This window comes from Pocillopora verrucosa, chromosome 5 (assembly GCF_036669915.1).
Source record: "Pocillopora verrucosa isolate sample1 chromosome 5, ASM3666991v2, whole genome shotgun sequence".
In the NCBI taxonomy this organism is placed as follows: domain Eukaryota; kingdom Metazoa; phylum Cnidaria; class Anthozoa; order Scleractinia; family Pocilloporidae; genus Pocillopora; species Pocillopora verrucosa.
Window position 1 is genome coordinate 18003371 of NC_089316.1, and position 20792 is coordinate 18024162.

The 20792-nt window shown below is 40.0% G+C and overlaps 2 protein-coding genes across 5 annotated transcripts in view; one reads left to right on the plus strand and one right to left on the minus strand.

Annotated features, from left to right (window-relative positions):
• The window catches only part of LOC131787159 (uromodulin-like), a 240513-nt gene that overhangs the window by 52582 nt on the left and 167139 nt on the right, over positions 1 to 20792 (minus strand). The window lies entirely within an intron of this gene.
• LOC131787130 (germinal-center associated nuclear protein) overlaps positions 1 to 20792 on the plus strand; it is a 216280-nt gene that overhangs the window by 21724 nt on the left and 173764 nt on the right. Inside the window, exons 18-42 of one of the 4 annotated variants that reach the window (XM_066167160.1) lie at positions 35 to 148; positions 1167 to 1316; positions 1855 to 1965; positions 2528 to 2575; positions 3116 to 3199; positions 3375 to 3493; positions 3585 to 3698; positions 4257 to 4460; positions 5197 to 5340; positions 5459 to 5527; positions 6068 to 6323; positions 6642 to 6719; positions 7368 to 7487; positions 8177 to 8291; positions 8658 to 8773; positions 9828 to 9915; positions 10658 to 10731; positions 11005 to 11134; positions 11862 to 11963; positions 12185 to 12263; positions 14057 to 14323; positions 14908 to 14996; positions 15820 to 16054; positions 16605 to 16710; positions 19687 to 19793. In XM_066167160.1, the coding sequence (XP_066023257.1) occupies positions 35 to 148; positions 1167 to 1316; positions 1855 to 1965; positions 2528 to 2575; positions 3116 to 3199; positions 3375 to 3493; positions 3585 to 3698; positions 4257 to 4460; positions 5197 to 5340; positions 5459 to 5527; positions 6068 to 6323; positions 6642 to 6719; positions 7368 to 7487; positions 8177 to 8291; positions 8658 to 8773; positions 9828 to 9915; positions 10658 to 10731; positions 11005 to 11134; positions 11862 to 11963; positions 12185 to 12263; positions 14057 to 14323; positions 14908 to 14996; positions 15820 to 16054; positions 16605 to 16710; positions 19687 to 19793 (3119 nt within the window). The remainder of the gene's footprint in view (positions 1 to 34; positions 149 to 1166; positions 1317 to 1854; positions 1966 to 2527; positions 2576 to 3115; positions 3200 to 3374; positions 3494 to 3584; positions 3699 to 4256; positions 4461 to 5196; positions 5341 to 5458; positions 5528 to 6067; positions 6324 to 6641; positions 6720 to 7367; positions 7488 to 8176; positions 8292 to 8657; positions 8774 to 9827; positions 9916 to 10657; positions 10732 to 11004; positions 11135 to 11861; positions 11964 to 12184; positions 12264 to 14056; positions 14324 to 14907; positions 14997 to 15819; positions 16055 to 16604; positions 16711 to 19686; positions 19794 to 20792) is intronic. The other 3 variants (XM_066167161.1, XM_066167162.1, XM_066167163.1) reach the window with 3 other exon arrangements.

Consider the following 20792-nt stretch of genomic DNA (forward strand, 5'->3'; position numbering starts at 1 on the left):
TACTTTTACAATGAGTGTTACAATTTCTTTTCAGGTTCGCAGCAAAGCCGTGCAGACGTTAAATCACTCGCTGAGTATTCCAAACAGAACCACACCTTTCCAGCTTAAGGAACTTGCAGACATTTTGGCATTTGAAAACGAGTCTGAGGTAACGTAATTTTGGAGTGTAGATCTTTACCTTTGGTACTTTCTTTCCTTCGTTCTTTCTTTCTTTTTTTCTTTCTTTTTTCTTTCGTTGTTTCGTTCTCTCGTTCTTTCTTTCTTTATTTCGTTAATCCTGTCTGACTGACTGTATACCTTTTGTTTTCGTTCTTTGTTTTTGTTCTTGTGTTCCTTTCCTCCGTCCTTCAGTTCTTTCTTTCCTTTTTTCTTTATTTCTTTCCTTGTTTCTTTCTTTATTTCAGTTTGATGGACTGTATGCCTTCCTGTTTTCTTTCTTTGTTTTTGTTCTTGTGTTATGTGTCGCTGGTTGGCTGAGAAGTTTGACTTAATTTTAGGCAGTCAAGTCAGTCGTCATTTCAGTGCAGTAAATTTAGTTTGTTTGGATAAAGTTGGTGCGAATAAAGGTTTGAATTGAATTATGATTAAAAGGGCGGAAAGACTAAAATGATTTTAGTGGAAATGTTTTCTGATAGTTACCGCGAATGCTTGACTCTCTAGCTTAAAAGAAAACAAAACAAAACAAGAAAAGAAGAGATCTAATTTCAACATTTTCTAAACCTGGTCGAGTAAATTTCATTGTCTAAACTTTACTATTTACAAGTTTTTTTCACTATAAGCGATCAACTGTAATAAATTCTGTTTTCGCAAAACAGGATTTTGGTTATGTCATGAAAACCTTTACCTGAACCTCCCCCCTCAAGGCTCTGTTGTATATATATGATCCCCCCTTATCGGAAGTTAATTGGCAGTCAGTTTTCTACATTCCCCTCGTTATAATCTGTTGGTGACGACTGATCCTTTTCCATTCCCCCTAAAAACCATGTGACAACACCCCCCCTCCCTCCCTCAAAAATAATCATTTCCATTCTCCCCCCGGCGATTGATGACTAATCTCTTCAAAGCAGTTCTCTTCTTTTTCGGTAAGAGAATAGGTAGACTAAATGAATTCTCTGTGAACGTCAAACTCAATAATGGCCATAATAAGGACTTTTTTTTCCTTCCAGGCTGATGAGTTTTGCACGTTCCACGGTCTAACAGTAACAGAGGGGTTCGTAAACTTTGCTCGTTCTTCTTTCATTGAGCCCGAGTCTAAGCTTCCCGCAAAGAGAGCCTGGAAACTAATCGAATCCAAACGAAGCTGTTCCATTGGAGAGGTAGGTTCATGCAGGAGCCGAGGGTGTGTACAGTCATTAGTGTTTGTTTGTGTATTAAGCTAAATCACGCTCGCGTTTTGATTGGTGCTTTCTTATGATCCATCGATGACAGAAGCTCAGATTACGTGACCATTATCAATTTTTTTTGCTCTATTTTAAAAAGCAAATAAATTCCATGTTGCCATGGGTCTGTACAGTACTAGATCGCAGATAACGTCATAATGTAGTCAGAACATCAGTGACACACTCGGTTGCGCCTCCTGTGCCACTTAAATGTTCTAACCACATTTTGACGTCATCAATGTTCTATTTTTGTACAGAACCACGGCAAACTGGAATCTTTGGTTTCTTAACTTGACTCTGATCCTGATGGTGTCATATGTGCTCTATGTCTTATGTGTTGTCCGTCCGCTTAAATTAAACTTTCATATTGAAAAATTCCGTACACATTTACTCATTTGTATCTTCACTAATACCCTCCTTGGACATTTAATGAAATTTGGTTACGTTCCTCTACTCATTTCTATTGTTGCTTTAGGTGGTTTACAACGGACCACTTCCAACCCCCCCTCAGCATCAACCATGCCTCAGCTTCAGTGAAGACGGCCGCTACATCGGTTACTTAACGGACCTGCATTCTACACTAGTTGTAAGCGAGACACAATGTTGAACAAGTTAACTAGAACTTTTTTTGAATGAAAGAGAGAATGGTTTATTAATTCTTAGCAATAACTTTCAGATAAATATTTTTTAAATGGTTCACGGGTTACTGATAAGGCCTCCTATTTTCCAACTGCACTGAGTAGAGTTCAAGTAACGCGCGAATCGAATACAAATATCCTGCGATGTTGTACGGTTGGTTATTTTGTTCAGAAAAAAACCTGTTTAACCAGTCGACTGCGCCTACAACGCTTTCCTATCTGCTACGCTTTTCCCGCCATATTAGAAGTGCGCATGAAATAAGGCGGTTGGATAACAAATAAGTTATTGAACGCTTTGCTGTGTTGTATCACTGATTATTTTTTTCTCCTTGTTTGTATTTTGACTCGCCCTTACGGGTTCGTCAAAATACGTTGCAACTCGTAAAAATACTCTCCAATACTACACACTACACAAACGTTTAATAAGATACAAGTTTTTTTTTCGTCATCAAATGGTACGCGCGTGGCGTCTCAGTTCACTAACTTATCCTTTTTTTCTGTCGTCTGTAGCCCACTCAGATTGAACCTGCTAAACCCACAGTGTCTTACTCCGAAGAGGTGAGCTGATGAAAAACGCAAGCAGTTTTTATCGACACGATCGCTGGAAAATGAACTTGTCAGACATTCCTGAACTTTAGCATTAAGCGAGGCAGTTGTAAAAAAATAAATAAATAAAAAGCGACCATAGTTTTGTGGCCTGTAGCTCACATGTAGAGCTCCGTTTGTGCAATGAAGGTTTCAGATCATTTTGCTAGAGCATGTGACAAAGGCAAGTTTTGTCCTTCGCTCGGTTGAATGAAATATTTCTGACAAATCGTAGCGGGGGTTTCGAGCACTTTTTTCCATAAGTGGCTGCCGATGATATCGTAAGGCGAAACCCGCACACGTGACCTTGCTCGCACGCTCAACAGACGGCGGTGAGATGTGTTAAAGGCAGCGGTAGACCAGCGGTAACCGGCTTTAATTGAAACCTCTGTGGAAGTGGTCGTAACGAGATTATAGTAAAGCGCTGAAACCAGCCTTAAAAGAGCATGAGTTATCTACGCTTTACCAGTTGGCAGATTGAGTCCATAATGAAAAGTTGTTCGTTTATTGCAGGAAATACAAAATTTTACCAAGACACTGTTCTTGGAAGTGATGAACGAAATGTGTGCAGACATTACAAAGGAAGCCATTGACAAGGTGATCTTTTTGCTTGTCATATGATAACTTGCTTAACAGGCCTAATATCTTTGGGCTTCCTTCCCTTGTGCGTGATAAGTTCTCTTTCTTACAGAACTAGTGCCATAAATTTTTTTCTAAATTTGAAGGTGCTTTGCATCTGTTTTTTAGTTCATCACTGTATTTTTTTTTACAGGTACATGTTGATCTCCAATTGTCCACGGAGATTACAGATACGATTTACGAGGAGACGATATCAGAGTTCATAAGAGAAACAGCAAATACAGTGTTTACCGAGGAACTCAGTAAAAAAAGGTCCGTGACAACTACGATTAAACACGAAACTAGTGAATGTTTGTTGAAGAGAAGGTTACAGTCGATCTGAAGTATGTTTTTCTCTCCCCAGAATTGCTCAGGAAAACGCGGTCACTCGAGAGCGTGTGTCACGCACTATTCACGATGACTTAACAGAGGAGTTTGTTTCTCTTGAAAGTACGAGGATTGCGGAGGAGGTCATAAGGTAAAAGAAAGTTAGTGTTAATCAGGAATAACAATCTCGATCACCCACTATCGAGAGAAAAAAATTAAGAAAAACGCAACAAAAAAAAACCCAAACATTAAAATAGAACCAAAAAAACAAAACGAAACAAAACAAAACAGAAGGTTGATTTAAAAGGAAACATAGAAGGTAATAGGTGAGGTTAGCATTCCTGTGTCTCATCTGTGCGGAACTTATCCAGTCGACATTTTTCCAGGTCTCCCTGTGCCTTTCTCGTGAACGGGATGAAGAGAGGCATGGGGAGAATTTAGTCTCTTGCCCAAGATCACGACACAGTGCTCAGGCCAGGGCCTGAATCTAGTTCTCTTGACTCGGAGTTTAGCGCGCTAACCAGGTTCTAACGCTCTCTGGTTCAAGTAGAGACGTTTCGTAGGGATTTTAATTGGTTGTTACTTGTTTTCCTAAGCTGTTGGAAGAGTTCAAATTCATTCATATGACGTTTGCATCGAACTTTGGTAAAATGCGTATGAAAGTTTTCATTAACACAAAATTCTTAATGTCTTTGTTTATTTCTTCCAGAGAAGTGCGCTTGGAGCTTCTGAAATTGGCCAGAGAAAGAATTTCACAAGAGATTTGCCAGTCCTTGATAGAGGAGAAAATCTCGGCTGAAGTAGAAGAAATTGCTGAGGAAGTATTGCAGGAGGCAAAGGCAGAAAGAGACGCTAAGTTGCAGCTATTGGCCGGCTATGTTATAAAGAGTAGAACTGCAAAATATTTCGAAAGGTGCACACTTACTCGCTGCATTCTGATCTGTTACAGAATTAACTGCGTGAAACACTGCGTTACCCGTGCCTCCCTTGTCAGGTTTGGTTCTGTCCCCAATGTCGTGTCAGTCTCTCTCCAGTCCACCTCTGGGGGGTGGGACAAAGGCGAACATTTTTGTTTTTTTCCAATGATTCTCAGGACTCTAGTGTCGCCAAAATGCATCAGCTGTGGCAAGTGCGCGGTCAATAAATTTCTTTACCCTTCACTTAGCCTGCATGGCAAAGGATACAGAAAGATATCGGACACGCTGGTACGCGCAGGTCTGAATCACTCGTACCCCGTATAATGAGGCGTCTGTTACTTAGCATACGTTTCCCCCATTCCTTGTTTTCCGGCGCTAACAAGCAATTGTTTTTTCCTTTCCGGGTAAACGGTAGTATACCTCTTACTAACGGGGTTCGAGGTCTGTGCTATAAGATACGGACCGAGTTTCCTCCCCTTGGTAAGAAGTGCGCAGGCGCGGGCCATAAATCTTATCGGATAATCGAGATTCCGTAGCTAATAGAACAGACTGAGAAAACGAGGCTAGTTTGTTATTTATGATATCTCCAGGTTCAAATAGTGGGGAAAGGTTTCAGTTCAAACAAACCTTTGAATTTTAACCTCACTCTTGATGATTTACGGATTTGACGTCATTCAATGATTTGGGTGAATTTTGTCAAAGACGCCATTTACATGTTGTTTCTTCTCCAAGGTGGCACACAGCATTCCGCGCTAGTGTGCATTTAAAGGGACTTCTTAACACTTTTCCTCCTGGACCTCCCATGGTCAGCATCGATAATCAACTTCAGCAACTTGTGGGACCCAGAACACAGGACGTCACCATGGCTGTTATAAGGTTAATGTGCCTTTTTTCAGTAATGAACCGTCTCTGTGTGCTTTGAGACCTAGTCTGGCTGTTTATACTGACAAAGTTAAACTTCCATCTAATAAAGTTGCAATTGAACATATTTCAGGACTGATGCCCATGAAAGTGAAATCCGTAATGTATTGGAGAAAAGACAAGCACATATGGAGTACAGCAGGTATTGACGATGGCGCGTGTAGAAGAAATGCATGCTTGCCAACGGCAGTTGTTTTAAAAAAAATTAACAGACGAACGAACGAACCAAAAAGGAAGTGTAGTTGTTCTGATGAGCACGTTAGCAACAAAAATCTTTTCTCAAGATCAGCAAAACTTTCCACCTTAAAATTCAATTTACTGCCACCGAATGTTTTGTAACAAATAATAATTGCAATAGAACGAGCAACAAATATCGGAGTACCATTAAGTTGGGGAGAGTATTCATTACGATTCAGCACAATTCTACAGTCTGCGGGTGTCTCAGCCACTGATGTAAGGGGTGATTAGTACGTTGTTTGCTCTTAGATTTAGAACCCTCAGTATTGTATGTTAAAGATGGGAACCCAAAGAAAAGAAAATCGACACGAGGGTATATTTTCTGGCCATGTCACTTCGAATCCTTAGCTTTAGTCAGCTAAGAAATCCTTGGTCATCAGTCATGGTTCAAGCTTTGAATAAACTTTCTTTTTAAATACGTCTATTTTCTTCCTTTTTATCACAGAAAACAAGCATGCCGTCCGCTGGACGTACCATTGTTGCTTGCAGACTCGATGAGATCTCATCCAGTCGCTCAAAGATTATGTCCCAGCTCCCCGGTTTATTGGAAATTGATTCTATCGCTACCAGAGATGCGCGATGGCCTTGAATTCACCGGTGATCACGAGAGCGGGCTTGACGTTTGTTCTATTATCAGGGACAAGTTGAAAAGAGGATTTTATCCAGTCAGTGAAAACATTCCTCATGGACTCAAGAGAAAAGTTAGTCGTTAATTTTTTCGCTCCTTTATTTAGTTTTTACTGTGAATAATACTGAAAATGTGGCTGACCAGTTAGTGCTGGAGACAGAATCACGTGACTGTAGTAAAGTGCGGGGAACCATGTCACGTTTGGTTTGCATATTGAGTCTGTTTGGCTGAATAGTTTCCACCATTCACTGTTTTTTGCGTTTAAGATCTCGTTCTGCTCTAGAAAGATGGCTTTTGCTGTACGGTCTTGACAGGGTAGGCCTATTGGTGTTGGACGAGAGAGCAGATTTTAATTTGTTTCTTTTTTCTTTTTGGTGTCGTCCTACATTAGATTGATTTGTTAGCACTCTATGGTGCGGAAGTCCGTGGCGTTCCCTTACAGAACAGAGTGATGAAAATTTGCACCAAGGTTAGTGAAGAATAAAACTACTCATTTTTCACTTTTCTTGCCGTAATTTGAATTTAATTTTTAGGTTAGTTAGTCCAGTCTTAAGTATGGTAACCTCGCCTCCCTTCACTTCCCCCATCCCCCGTTATGTAAATTATACATGACCATGCATGCCCCGAACGGTTTTCCGTTTGAGAGGCAACTGCTTTAATCATTCGTTAGCCTTACGTTAGAGATTTTCTTGATAAACAGTTAGAGCGATGGCACATCCTTGAAACGCTAGCGTAGCAGTTAATGAAAAATCGATAAACATCAGATAGGACGACTGAGGTGTTGGATAAAGATAAAATACGATCACATATTTATCGAAGAGATTGGGATGACTAGGAAAATAGATGTTCTTTCACTAAGTTGACACAATTTGGTGCTGATAAAAATTATTATTTGGAACTCTGAACTCAGTAAGTTATGGCCAAGAATATATTTGCGTTCTAAGGGAGTTTACTCCATTTGAGGAATATTTGTTCAATTTCCACACTCGCTTGCTTAATTCTGTATTCCATCTTGTTCCATCGGGAACTTGTGTGTATGTTAAGCTGATTAGAGTGAGGTAAAATGCCGTAGCAGTAAGAATTTTTGTTGTTTTATCCAAGTTTCTATGCTTTGCAGGCCTGTTATGGCGTTTTGACGAACACCGAAGTAAGAGAAGCTATGGAAACGCGGCAGTTTTTCGGATCTCACGCGGCCATCTTTGTTGTTGACGGGAAAGAACTTCAGCGCAGTCTAGAGGTAAAATGATCTTGAAAGTATCAGGTGCTTTTTCCGCTCGAGTTATGCCAGTGTTCGTAACACTTTTTCACGTTGCTCATAACTCTTTCGTACCCAAAATCTGAATATCAACTCCTCATATTTTTTATAACTAAATCCCTGAAGAGGTGGTTAACTCAACAAAATCTTCCACTTCATATTTTTCTCTTTTTCTCTTTCCTCTTCTTAGCTTTCTTTTTAAAGTTGTAATGATATCTAGGAGAGAAATTCCTTCTCCATCTTCATGGCATAGACAGGATAAACTCAGGGGTTTCAATAACTTTTTCCATAAGCGACTGCCGATCGTGTTATAGAGAGCTGTACCCGAAAAGGCTTTGAAAGAAATTCGTTTCAACTATGTACGTGGCTTACCCTTACAACTGGATTGTTTGACTTTTATTTTCACGAATGAAGGTGATAAGTTTCTAAAGAAACTTTGGTGCTGCGTCGGTGGGAGAAAACAACAGGGTAATTTACTATTAGCAACTGAGTTGATAACGTTAATTGGTCACCGTAAAGCTGAAGTTTCGAGCCCTTTGTCGTTCGCTCTTCTTCGTATTGTCAACTCAGTTGATAATACTGAAATATCATGTATTTTCTTGGCCAATCATTGTGATGTTGGAACACATCTTTTGACAATTGCTTTCGTAATGTGTAAACGCGCATCTTAGGCCTCAAGAGAAGCTCACATTCGCCTGAGACGTATACTTGAAAGCAAGCCACCTGAACCGAGACTACCAGTCGCTGTGATAGTAATTGACCACGAAGGACATTCGACAACCGAAGGTAAGCTACTGGGCCTACGCGAAACATTAGCGATAACCATATGCTTTTCTTTCTGAAGCATCTCAGCGGGCCGGAATCGAAAATCCTCGAGTCCAGCAGCTTACAGCAGCTTTTTTTTAATTTAGAAATATTTTTTCAGACATTTGCCTTCCTGTGCATTGCTGGTCACTTATAAACCATTTTACGGCTACATGAATTGTTGCAAACCTTTGTTCCAAACGGAGGCTGGCGATGAACTTGAAATTCTTTAAGTTGTTTGCATGAAAAATGCGTGATCAGTTAGACGCGTAAAGCAGAAAGGTTAACCTAATAAAAAATCGGTATCATATGGCTCACTTATCAAAGTGTTTATGCTTTCTGTTCCAGCAGATTTGTTATTCCGTCTGGGTGTTCAGCAGCTAAAAGCAGATGGTCTCCTATCAGAGTGCAATTTATCTACAGTCAGCTCGCTCTCAGGCCACCGAGATGATCTGTCACAAAAGGTATGTAAGAGGTTTTTAACCCTTTAACTCACATGAGCGACCAGGACAGAATTTCTCCTTACAATATCAATACAATATCAAGCAGACAAAAGATGAGAATACAGAAAAATCTTAATTAGGGGATTATTAGTTGATCCAGTACTAAATTCTCCAAACTAACATCACAAGAACTATATGGCAGACAATAGGGAGAATTACTAATGAGATCTTGGGAGTTAAAGGGTTAATAGGTTGACTTCATTGGTGATCAGCTTCAAAGAGTTCTTGTAATGAAAAATTTGATCTTTGTTGTCTTTGTCAGTGTGACGATTGAGCTTAAAATTTATCATATTATTTAAGCTGTTATTTCATTGGGAGCACTTTCATCTCATAGCTGATTGTGGTAATATGCTCGAGGCTTATATGAACTTCAAAAGCAATTTTCAGTTGTGTCGAAAGTGATCCGGGACTGCGTTAGTTTTGCTTTACTTCGCTCTGTGATTGGTCCAGAAAACTCGCGCCATTTTGCTCAACCAATCACATTCCAAACAAGAACCAAACGCGAATTAATCACACGCGTTTTCCCGCGGTTCAGGAAGTTTGGTTGTTTTTTGAGTTCTCATTGGTTCTATGAGGTATTTTCCTCAGCCCTGACTAGCTGTTGTCGTCACTAAATGGTTTTAATAGAAATGCGCTCTTAGCGACGTAGTTCACCATGTAGTGATCTTTTTCATTCCGAGGATGTTAGGGTTAATTTTCTCAACAAGTGACCACAATTTTTTGGGGGTTCTTAAGAATTTGAAGGTATATCAAAGCATTATCTCCATTGTAATAATCCTACTAACTTTCGTTACTTTTCAACTTATTAACATACATAAATTGTTATTAGAATCTAGCGAAAGATCACTCCTGGGAGTGAAAAGTTAAAACAACTGGGAGGTTTTTAGCCGGTAACTCATGACAGTGAGTTAGGTACCGTCGTTCTAGGAAACCTTAACCCCCTGTTGAATAAAATCAACGGTGCCTATATCATAATACCTATTGACCAATGGTTGAAAATTTGTTCCATTTACAGCTTTGTTCGGCAATAACTTGGTTAGGACGTCACATGGCTCGATGCAGTCTCCCAAAGACCGACAACGTAGGGAACTTCATTGAGAACGGTGAGTGTCGTGGCTTTAGCATCTGTCAAGTTAGCGCCAGCATACATGCCAAATGTGAGTGTTATTGAAATTTATTAAGGGATAGAAATAACCCCTTGCCGAAGTTTGCGTGTGAAAATCATTCACATCCAGTCTATGCAACACTTATCTGCGCATTTGCGTGTTGTTTTCCTTCTGGTTTTGAGTTTCGCAAACAGCCCTTGTTGCCTTTTTTTCGTACATAGAAAACTAACAGTGCTGTTTAGTTTGTTGTTTATGACGTCGTTGATTTTCCATGACGTCGTTTATCACGTAATTCAGTTAAGCTTTTTGTCAACTAAAGGGACGTCATTATGTGAATGACGTGAAAAGAGCTACGACCTCGATTATCAAAACAACTTCGTTCAATCAGTGGCGTCGTTAAAAAGTTGATAACTTCGCTACGACCTGGACCCACCGAAAAAAACACAAATTTAAGTGGGGATAGCAACTTTTCTCAAAACGAACCCTCACCATCGGCTTAAGGGCGTACAGTTTAAGGACATAGTAAAGTTGCAGGAGAAACATGGTGTAAAATATGTCGACAATTTTCAAAACAGAACTGGAGAGGAAACACTCGTAGATCAGGAATTTGTCAATGTTCATACCAATCCTAACTTTGAGCCGTGAAACCTATTGATCTCTTCCTTAGAGTTGTGATGCGCATTCCAAAAAGATAAGCTTTCATGTTCAATCCGTGTGAAATAAGTTTGTAATTTTCTAGGTCTTCAGAGATTCTTCACCACACCACTGGCGGAGGATGTATTTGTCAGAAGACAAGCCAAATTGGATCAACAGGTACTTGTAAAATAACTTGTCGTGTGTTCAATACATGAGCCTCTAACTCGTATGTAAGGGTAACCTCATCCCAGACTGGGATCAACGTCTGTGTTGGAGGAACTGCGCAGCTACTCCTCCCCTAACCCAATAACAGTTAACTGATGATAGGTCAGGGTTAGGGGAGGGGTGGGTGCGTAGTTGTTCATACACTGACATTCCATAAATTGATTGATACATGTGTCTTGTTTTCTCGTTGGAATTCAATTTTCTCGTTTCGTTTTTCTTTTCCAGTGTCCAGAAGCTATTGTTGAATTATACAACAGCGCTTTGGAACATTTAGGAGCCGTTGCTTCCTCGAGGAGTTTACAAAATCTGTCCTGGCCGATGAAAGAATTTAGCGATAAAGAAAACGGGGAACATGGTAAGGGCGAATTATTTCTATTCAACCACAGCCGTAACTTTAAGGGCTTACAACCTTCTATGTTTTATGTTTGTAGTAGAGACCGGTCATTATTTATCGCCTGAGGGGGACGTCGGATAATTTGGTTCTGACGCAATAATACCTACCCGATCTGTTTTCTCCCCTCCCTCATTGGCAGTCAATTCTCAATAATTTCCCCTCCCCCTCTATACTCTGTTAGTGATGACTGACACCCTTCCTTTCACCTGAAAAACCATGTGACCCGACGAAAATCCTCCGGAGCCCCCCTCCCAGAGGAAAAAAAGGTTAACAAGGGTTTCGTTTAACCACGCTTTATGATAGGTCTAGAAAACTCTCGCCATCTCAACAAAACAAAACATCTAGGATTTGGTGACTCGCACTTTCTCGTGCTTTGAGCTGACTTCACGTCCTTGCTGTGCCTTCTGTTTAGTATTCTTTGTTCTGATGGCCGGCTGGAGTACTTTGGGTTTGGTTTCACAACACCTAATCGAATAATAGCTTCCTATTTCCAGGTGACTAGAGCAAGGCTACCTCCTATTTCCTGTTTATATAATGATGCCTCATTTAGTTGCTTTGTTACCTTTACAGAATACAGAAGTTTCACACAATCTCCTCCTTGTAACGAAATTAAAAAAAAAAGAAGTATAGAAAGGAAAGGGAAAAAAAAAGGAAAAATTTATTTAGTGTTTTGCTTACTACCCAACAGATGTACCAGATGCTACATGGAACAGTTACGAGAACTTACAAAGGATGAATACACTTATTACTTCATTAAAACTGCCTCCACCTCCACCAGCGGCTGTTGATGGTAGGAAGCATTCTCCTTATCTTTGGAAATTTATTTCTTTTGTTCAGGTAAAGACATCCATTTTGAAGCTTCATCGACGACTCACTCGCACTCTCGCGTGAAGACTGTGGTGTGAATGACTTCTTCGAGCGAGAAAGCCTTACGGAGAGGTCCACCGGCATGCTACCTTAAAAAGCTTTTCCAATACACACGCCTTTATTCATAGTCTGTTTATTTTCCAGGCACATGGGAGTCTGAAAGTAATTTGTGTCTAGAATACGCTCGAAGGTTATCACCAGACACCGCCAGCCTGTTAAACAGGTAAGTGTGATAGGCGCTGGCTTCCTTTTTCACCCTTATCAAAGAAACCAAGGGAACCTTGAGTCTTGTTCCCAGTCGACCGAACTCGATGTTGAAAATTTTTCTCGCTGTATATTCTCACACGCGGTTTTCAACCCCAGAGATCGTAATAACATAAAGGACGCTCGTGTCATGTGAACCAAGAGCCCATGGGGCCCTGATGTGAACCCAGTAGCCCTCCCACCCACCCCGCCCCTTCCCCAAATAGGTTCCAGTAGCACAGAATGCCAAGGTCTGTAGACACGGAGCAGTCCCCCTTTTACAGTGAGGTCCGTCATGCGGGTAAAAAAAAACGAACAAAATGAAATTGGCGAACCAAAAAAATTGATTTGAGCGCGCGGAGGTCAGGGAGTGCGCCTCATTTCCAGAGTTCCGCGCGTGCATTAGCATTGAGCTGCCGAAAAGGTGGGACTACTCGTAGTCTTGAAGGTCTGGGTTTTCTTGTGCCTACGTGAGCTACAAAGCGGATCCGTTTAACACCCTGAAATCTGAGAATTTTTCAATGTAAAGAACGATGGGGTGTTGCGTGAAATAAAAGTTACTCACATGACATCAAGCAAAAACAGAAAAACAAACAAAATCAAAGTGCTCTGTGAGCAAACTCGTGAATTGACACATGATTTTTTGGATTACGTTTAATTTTATCTGGTTTAGGGAATTTTGTGGTTGATTGTCATATCTAGAGTACGAGCAGTAGTTCAGTGTTCGCAGCAAAGAAACAAAGTAACGTTGGGATAAGAAGGCATTACAATTGAAATGATCATGCTATTACATTTGACAAGGGTGGATGATGTCATGTGTTTTAAACGTATATCATTTTTGTTTCTGGTTCAAAAGAAAAGGTTGGCAGTAAATGTAGGTGAAAAGTGAAATTTACTGTCTTATCATTGTAAATATTAGAAAACCAAAGCAATAATGTCTTAATGAAAACATTAACGATTCCCTCTTTATCAAATGAGACAAACGTGAACGAGTTTTGAGTGATATAACTAAGCCAAGACTGCCACCTTCATTTTGGATCTCCGCCTGGGTTGATTTTAGTCATGTGCTAGGCAACGTATAATCAAGAACAAGATAGAATTTCATTTCAGGCCTATTTATCAATTTTGTGGTGTATAACTTTCGCATTTTAGTACGTAATATTTATTTGAATCTTCAAATTGTCTTGAAACTTAAAAGAAAATTTTTCTTTAAAAATTCACTGAAAATCGGTAGCTAAGATTGTTTGTTTAGGTGTTATTTGATTTTCGTGATAACTTGTAATTTCGTCAGTCGCCGGCATCTTTTGTTGCTTCACGCAGGAAAAACATACGATACGAAACGTAATGATCGATTTTTTCCTCAATCTCACGCCATAGCAGAAAAAGCTTTGGAACATCTGTAAACTCCGAGCGCTTCGCAGTGGGTGATATTTTCAATGAATCTTCGGATTGTTTTCAAGCTCAAGGATTGTAAATTACAATTTTATGAAAAACGAAGGTTGTTCTGTTATTTCGGTGTGAATCCTTGCATGCCTGCCAGTCGGAATCGACCAATCGAGCGAGCGAGCGAGTGCCATTCTCCACATCATATCTACAACTCGCTCTTGCGTATGCGCGCAATTCACGAGTTAAAAAGCGAGGAAAGGACAGGGAGGTGATTACGAGAAATGGACATTTGAAGCGGTCCCTGAGAAGAGCTATGAATCAAACCCAAGATTTAGCCAACACATATCCCTTTGTCTAGGTTTCTGAGTTCTTTGATGTTACTTTTAGGGTCAAGTGGATTCTAGCTCGCACTCAGCGAGCATTGAACGGCATCGACTTACCTCTGGCCAGTCCCTGGCTATCTGCATCTCAGGTTCCCTGGCCACTCGTGCTTGAGGCATGCGTAAATTTTCGTCTAACCCCATTACATTCGGACCCAGGCTTAGAAGAGCAGGACGTTTATTTCTTACCTGAGGAGTTAGATGCATTTTATCCACCAACGTTTTGGATGCAGTCGGTAAATTTGTCAAAGAAGGAAGCGGCGAAAGCAAAGAGGTAATTTTAGTAGGCGCTTATCTTTTTCCCAGAGACTTTCCGGCCATTTAGTCGTCCAACTTAGTTTATATAGTCTTCCACTGGGATCACGAGAAAATAGGTTTACTACCAAAAGGGCGACAGTTTTTAAACGGCGATTGTAGTGAGAGCGAAGCGAAACAAACGGTTTCATGAGCTGATCAATAACTTCGTATATTTCCTGGCCGTTCGCTATAAAACAAGAACATTAGGTCAGCAATTATTGCAAAGACTAAGATGTCTGAGAACTTGAGCCCCGATTGCGAATTATTCACGTTTCTCCTTCGAAGTCAACGCTGCATTTGCATTTTATTTGAAGAGAGATCTGGTGCCGTTAGAGACAGTTGACACATCAAGCTACCCGCGAAATTCATATAGAAAGAAAAGTATATTTTTTCAAGCCAAGTTTCTCTAGTCTTCTTCATCGTAACATTTTAAACTCCAAATTACTTTTTGATCGCAAACTTCGCCTTTTACGAACACTCATATTGTTACTGGGGATAAATGTAAAGGAAAATTGAGAGTGTTATGCAGATATTTGAGCTAAAGCCTGTGTTAATTTTTAGTCTAGAGTCGTCTAAACCAAGGAAGAGCAAAGACACCAAGTTACAAGAGTCATTTCTAGATATGGAACAACAGTTTCAAGATATAACAGGTAATAGTTTCATAAGTTGCTTCCGTGCTATACTTTTGTTATTTCACAGTGGCAATATGAAGATAGCTTTAGCAATCGTCTCCTCTCAGAGCAAAAAGGCTCTAAGCCTTAGCTATCAGCTCGAAAAAAGTTGTTGGGGGAGGGGTTGGAAGGCGAGGATTGCACATTTCTTTGGATTAACACTCCTTTGATCTTGCTTCTTTTAACTGGAAGGTTCTTTTCGTTTGTTTTTCGAAGAAGTCAATGGTTGGCCTTAAGCCTTGTTACCCTGCTGTCCTGATTTTCAAAAGGTTTTTCTCGAAATGCTTAATAGATCCTTGCTACTGCCGATGTTCGTGGATTCAGTAGCGAAAAGTAAACAGGAGTAGTGGATTGGATATCAGGTTATCTCTCGGCTGTCCGTTTATTTTCCCTGAAACTTTGCTGGTGCCCATTCCTACCCTCAACTCTCTTTCCGGAGTACAGCGCGCTTTCCGTGAGGCCTCTGTTTCTCCCAATGAGCGGGGAGAATTTGACGATATACGAGTCTCCTGCGCTCAGGGAGACCCGATGCCTTTCTGGTTAACCATGGACTCTGGACGGAGAGATCTGGGTTGGAACCCTGGAAAGGGACTTCGTTTGGTGTTATAAGGCAAGACACTCTCCTCTCACAGTGCTTCATTCCATACAGAAGTATGAATGACACATTGATGGTACTTGGACACATTGATGGTACTTGGACACATTGATGGTAGTGGTTAGATGCCCTTCAAACCGGAATAAACTCCATAAGCTATGCGAAACAGTCTCTTTAATACACTTTGCCGTTTTCTTTGATACCTAGGTTTGTCTCGTACTCTCGCAACGCCATCAGTACAGTCTACGCCGGTAGTCACGTCATCCTATTTATCGGTTCCAACGATCACGCCATTATTGGTAACGCCACCACTTGTCACGTCAGTACCACGTGCGTCTTCCATGGTAAAAGAATCTCCGTGTTCATCTTCCCAGGCTAAAATAAGGATAATGAACGAACAGCTAAAGTCTGCCGTGGACGAAGCTAAAATGCAGTCTAGACGGTAAGACCGTTTCTTTCATTTCCATTTTTGATAACAGAAAGAGAATTGTGCAGCAAATAGAGAATTAATAGGGGGCGGCTTGGTCAAGTGGAATTCTAGAAAGAATTGTTTTTCTTCCGTCAAGCGAAGAATAGAGAAAATTTAAGTCATCGTGAGAAACCGAACCTCAGACCTTCGGATTTCTCGCTTCGGTGCTCCTAAAAATTTTCTTATACAGCTCGTAAGTTTGCATCCTGGTAAACGGTATTTTAAGAGAAGGGAAACTTTTCTTCACAAACGCCAGTTTGTTGGTACAGTGATTTTCTGGTGATATCGAGTTAAATAGTGAATCCTGGATCTCCTGACCCTGTGTTTTCCTCAAATTTAGGCGGTGTTCAAGGGCGTGGGCTTGTACTGGTTGTGTTTTATAGCTATTTTGCTTTGGATATCTCGATCTCATGCTCTCTTAGACCCCTCTATTCCGGATGAAAAAATAAGTGTATTTGCTTTTGTCAGGAAGAGTACATATTAAAGTTTTGTAGCGTGTTCAATCGTTTTCCTTTCCTTTTAGATTTGAAGAATTACTGAAAAACGGTCTTAGTGACACTGAAAATCCACGAGAACTGAGAGAGGGTTCGTGGAGGAAAAGGAAAGCGCAAAGCTTGGGAGAAAGCAAGGTAGGCAATTCGCTTTAAGTCTCTGAAATTCATTTCGTTAAGTATAAGTTTTTCACTCTAAACTCAGTTGAAGAGCGTGGAGTGTAGTGCAACTTGTTTGGCTTAACTTGACAGCTCAACTGTTCTGCTGGTTACTGCTCACGTTATCCCTTGTACAGTAGGTTATAAGCAAACTGCGCTGGTGCTAAAATATAATTTCTAAATTTTCACTATCTTTTGTGGATTACCAGGCCAAATTAAACTAGCGTGGGCAATGTAAAAATTACTTGGTACAATTTTATCAGGTGATATTTAAGTTTAACAAAAGTTGTTTACAGAAATTCAGTTTGAAGGTAATTGCGTAATAACAGTCTACAATAAAAGTAAACAGTAAATTTCCGGAGCAAGAAGACCTACCGATAATAACTCCTACCGCCATTAACTGGAAACGAGTCGGTACAGTCAACTTCCCGCTTACGGATTCTTTCGTAAGCGGACAGTTCTGCTTACAGCCACTATTTCCAATCCCTCCTTTTGCCTGCCAGTCAAATTTTGCACATTCCCGCAAGCAGCCGCTCTCTCGTAAGCGGACACAGACACTTTTGAAAGCGAGCATTGGACTTTTTTTAAGCGGACAAAGTACTAAAGTTACAATGCATATATGGACGGCAGCAAGAAGACCCGTTTAAGTTTTTGTTGAATATAAAAAAGTTTTCCTTTTTAACTCGTGAATTGCGCGCATGCGCAAGAGCGAGTTGTAGATATGATGTAGAGAATGGCAATCGCTTGCTCGCTCGATTGGTCGATTCCTGTAAACTTTTTTTCGATTTTAGGCTTTTGAGTGCATTTGATAGTTTTTGGCGAGCAATAAACAAAAGCAATGGCGACCTTTGTTGCTAAGAATAGTGGTGGGGTGAAAAAGAAGCAGATGATAATCTTAAAATAGTTTTTTTATTTTCGTTTTAGTTTCAACAAGCGGCGCCAGCGACTGGCAGGCATGCAAGGATTCACACCGAAATAACAGAACAACCTTCGTTTTTCATAAAATTGTAATTTACAATCCGTGAACTTGAAAACAATCCGAAGATTCATTGAAAATATCACTTACTGCGAAGCGCTCGGAGTTTACATATGTTCCAAAGCTTTTTTGGTTATGGCGCGAGATTGAGGACAAAATCGATCATTACGTTTCGTATCGTGTGTTTTTCCTGTGTGAAGCAACAAAAGACGCCGGCGACTGACGAAATTACAAGGTAACACGAAAATCAAATAACGCCTAAACAAACAATCTTAGCTACCGGTTTTCAGGGAATTTTTAAAGAACAATTTTCTTTTAAGTTTCAAGACAATTTGAAGATTCAAAATAAATATTACGTACTAAAATGCGAAAGTTATACACCACAACATTGATAAATAGGCCTGAAATGAAATTCTATATTGTTCTTGATTATACGTTGCCTAGCACGTGACTAAAATCTACCCAGGCGGAGATCCAAAATGACGGTGGCAGGCTTGGCTTAGTTATATCACTCAAAACTCGTTCCCGTTTGTCTCATTTGGTAAAGAGGGAATCGTTAATGTTTTCACTAAGACAGTATTGCCTTGATTTTCTAATATTTACAGTGATAGACAGTAAATTTCACTTTTCACCCACATTTACTGCCAACCTTTTCTTTTGAACCAGAAACAAAAATGATATACGTTTAAAACACATGACATCATCCACCCTTGTCAAATGTAATAGCATGATCATTTCAATTGTAATGCCTTCTTATCCCAACGTTACTTTGTTTCTTTGCTACATTAGCGAACACTGAACTACTGCTCGTACTCTAGATATGACAATCAACCACAAAATTCCCTAAACCAGATTACATCAAACATAATCCAAAAAATCATGTGTCAATTCACGAGTTTGCTCACAGAGCACTTTGATTTTCTTACGATTTTAACATTTGACATCAACGCACAGTTTCAGTTCATATTGTTTGGCTACCCACAAGTAATTAACACTCGCTAATTAACTCTCGTAAGCGGACATTCGCCCTAATTTTCTTTAGTGTCCGCTTATTGGAATACGTAGGCGGACAGGTCTACTAATGAACACCGTTTTTCAATTCCCAAGGGTGCCCGCCCACGAGAGATTGACCATATTCCGGTCACTTTCGGAGTAACATCCTACGAGTTGTGAACGACAGCCACAATAAAAGTAATATTAGCTGTAAAACATTGGTTTTGCATAGTTTCAGTACGAGTAGCTAAACGACGCTTGATCATTGCACTAAATTGGTGATTCTAGAAATTCTAGGAAGAAAGAGCGAAAGATTAGGACTAGGGCTGAAGGGTGAAGACTGGAAATAATTAATAATTTCTAAATTAAAAGCACCCCCGCATAAAGGGAAGACAACTCGATCTTAGCATATGTGTTATGTGGGTCACTTCCGTTTGCACTAAAAACCAAATCAGAAACTAATCTCTAAATTACAGCAATTAAATAAGTTATCCCACGCGTATATACTTTAAAAGTGAATCCCGAATTCAAAGCACTTCCTGTGGTATAATACTTATACATTTGCACTCTAAAAATAAACAAGAGCAATCATTCAACCACTTGTTTGATATCAACAGTCAACTTACACAACACTTGCTTACTAAAACGGTGTACGAGAATATTCTTAGTAAACTTAAACACCTTAAAAAACAAAATACCAATCCAATTGAATTATAATAAGTTCAAATTAGTCCAACAGATCCCGTAATCGTATTCCATAACAATTTATAAGTTTATATCACATCAGTGTTTTTGCTAAAACTTTAATTGAAAAAGAAAAAAAAAACTTTACCCAAACAATGACTTTCCATATTTGAAATAAAAACTCTCCAAATTTTATACCTATTTACAGTGTTTTGAACGAATAATATATCAAATAATTTACGTCTCGTAAAGTCTTACTCAAAACTAACTGCTTTGTGATTGTTTTCTTTCGATCCATTTAGAAGTCGCCAAAGTTCGTTGAGGGGATGAACCTCCCGAAAGTTGATGTATCTTTCGGTTCTCTGGAAGAAAGCCTTCTCCACATCAATGCAACGCTTAAGTCACAAAGGTGAGTGTGTTGTTGCTTTGAGATACAACACAATTGTAGCCGACTGTTTGAAGGGGTCTATACTAGAAACAGTATACACGTAATATCTCCGCTTTTAAGTCAGGACGGTAACGCTGGGGAAGACGTCGATTGAATCAATAGTTTTTGTTAAAAGTTATTGAATGACTGGGTGTGTTAACCGTTTCGTAAGCCACACCTTGACCATAAAATAACGAATGTGTGCAACGTTGAGTTCCAAATGGACACTTACCTAATTTGTTCTTGGGGCTTCCGTTCCCAGACCATGCAAAGTTTGGTGATTTTACGTTGTGTTTTGCAGAGGACGGCCAGCAATGTACATGTACAAACTTTTTTTTTTAAAAAAGGCGCATACGCTAAGCTATTGTTCTGCCCATTAGAGGTCTTGTTTTTCCATGTCCTTCTTGCCGCCGTGGATGTGGTTTGCTTGAGGACTTCTATATGATATAATGTATGTTGATATTTGTTCGAGATATCGGGGTATGTTATCCGTTTGGGCTTCTGGATTGTGTTCGTTATAACGAGGATTTCGTTATATCGTAGTTCTGTCCCATACATTTAACTGTAACTTTGGCCGGGAGGAATGCATGACAAATCAAATGTCACCAAAGTAACTTCTCTTAGGTAAAAAATCGTAGGGATCCGTAAGGGACCACGCGTCTCGGATGACGCCCGAGACTTTGACCTTGCAATGTGGAGCCCTTAGATCGATCAGTTTGCAAATTATGGCTTCCAACGTGCATCATGCGCCAGTAACTGAGTGCACGAAAAGTACCAAATTGCACTGGGTAGCTTCAATCGGACAAGTTACCGGTTACTCGTGACTAATTGGTGCAACACTTCAATAGAATCTCCAAACTTTCAGGTCTTAATAGGCTATTTTTGATATATTAAAAACTTAATTAGTGAGCAGCACTGTGCGAATGGTTTATTCTTCCATGCGTTTCTTCTAACTGTCGTCCACTTTTTCAGGGAGTTTTA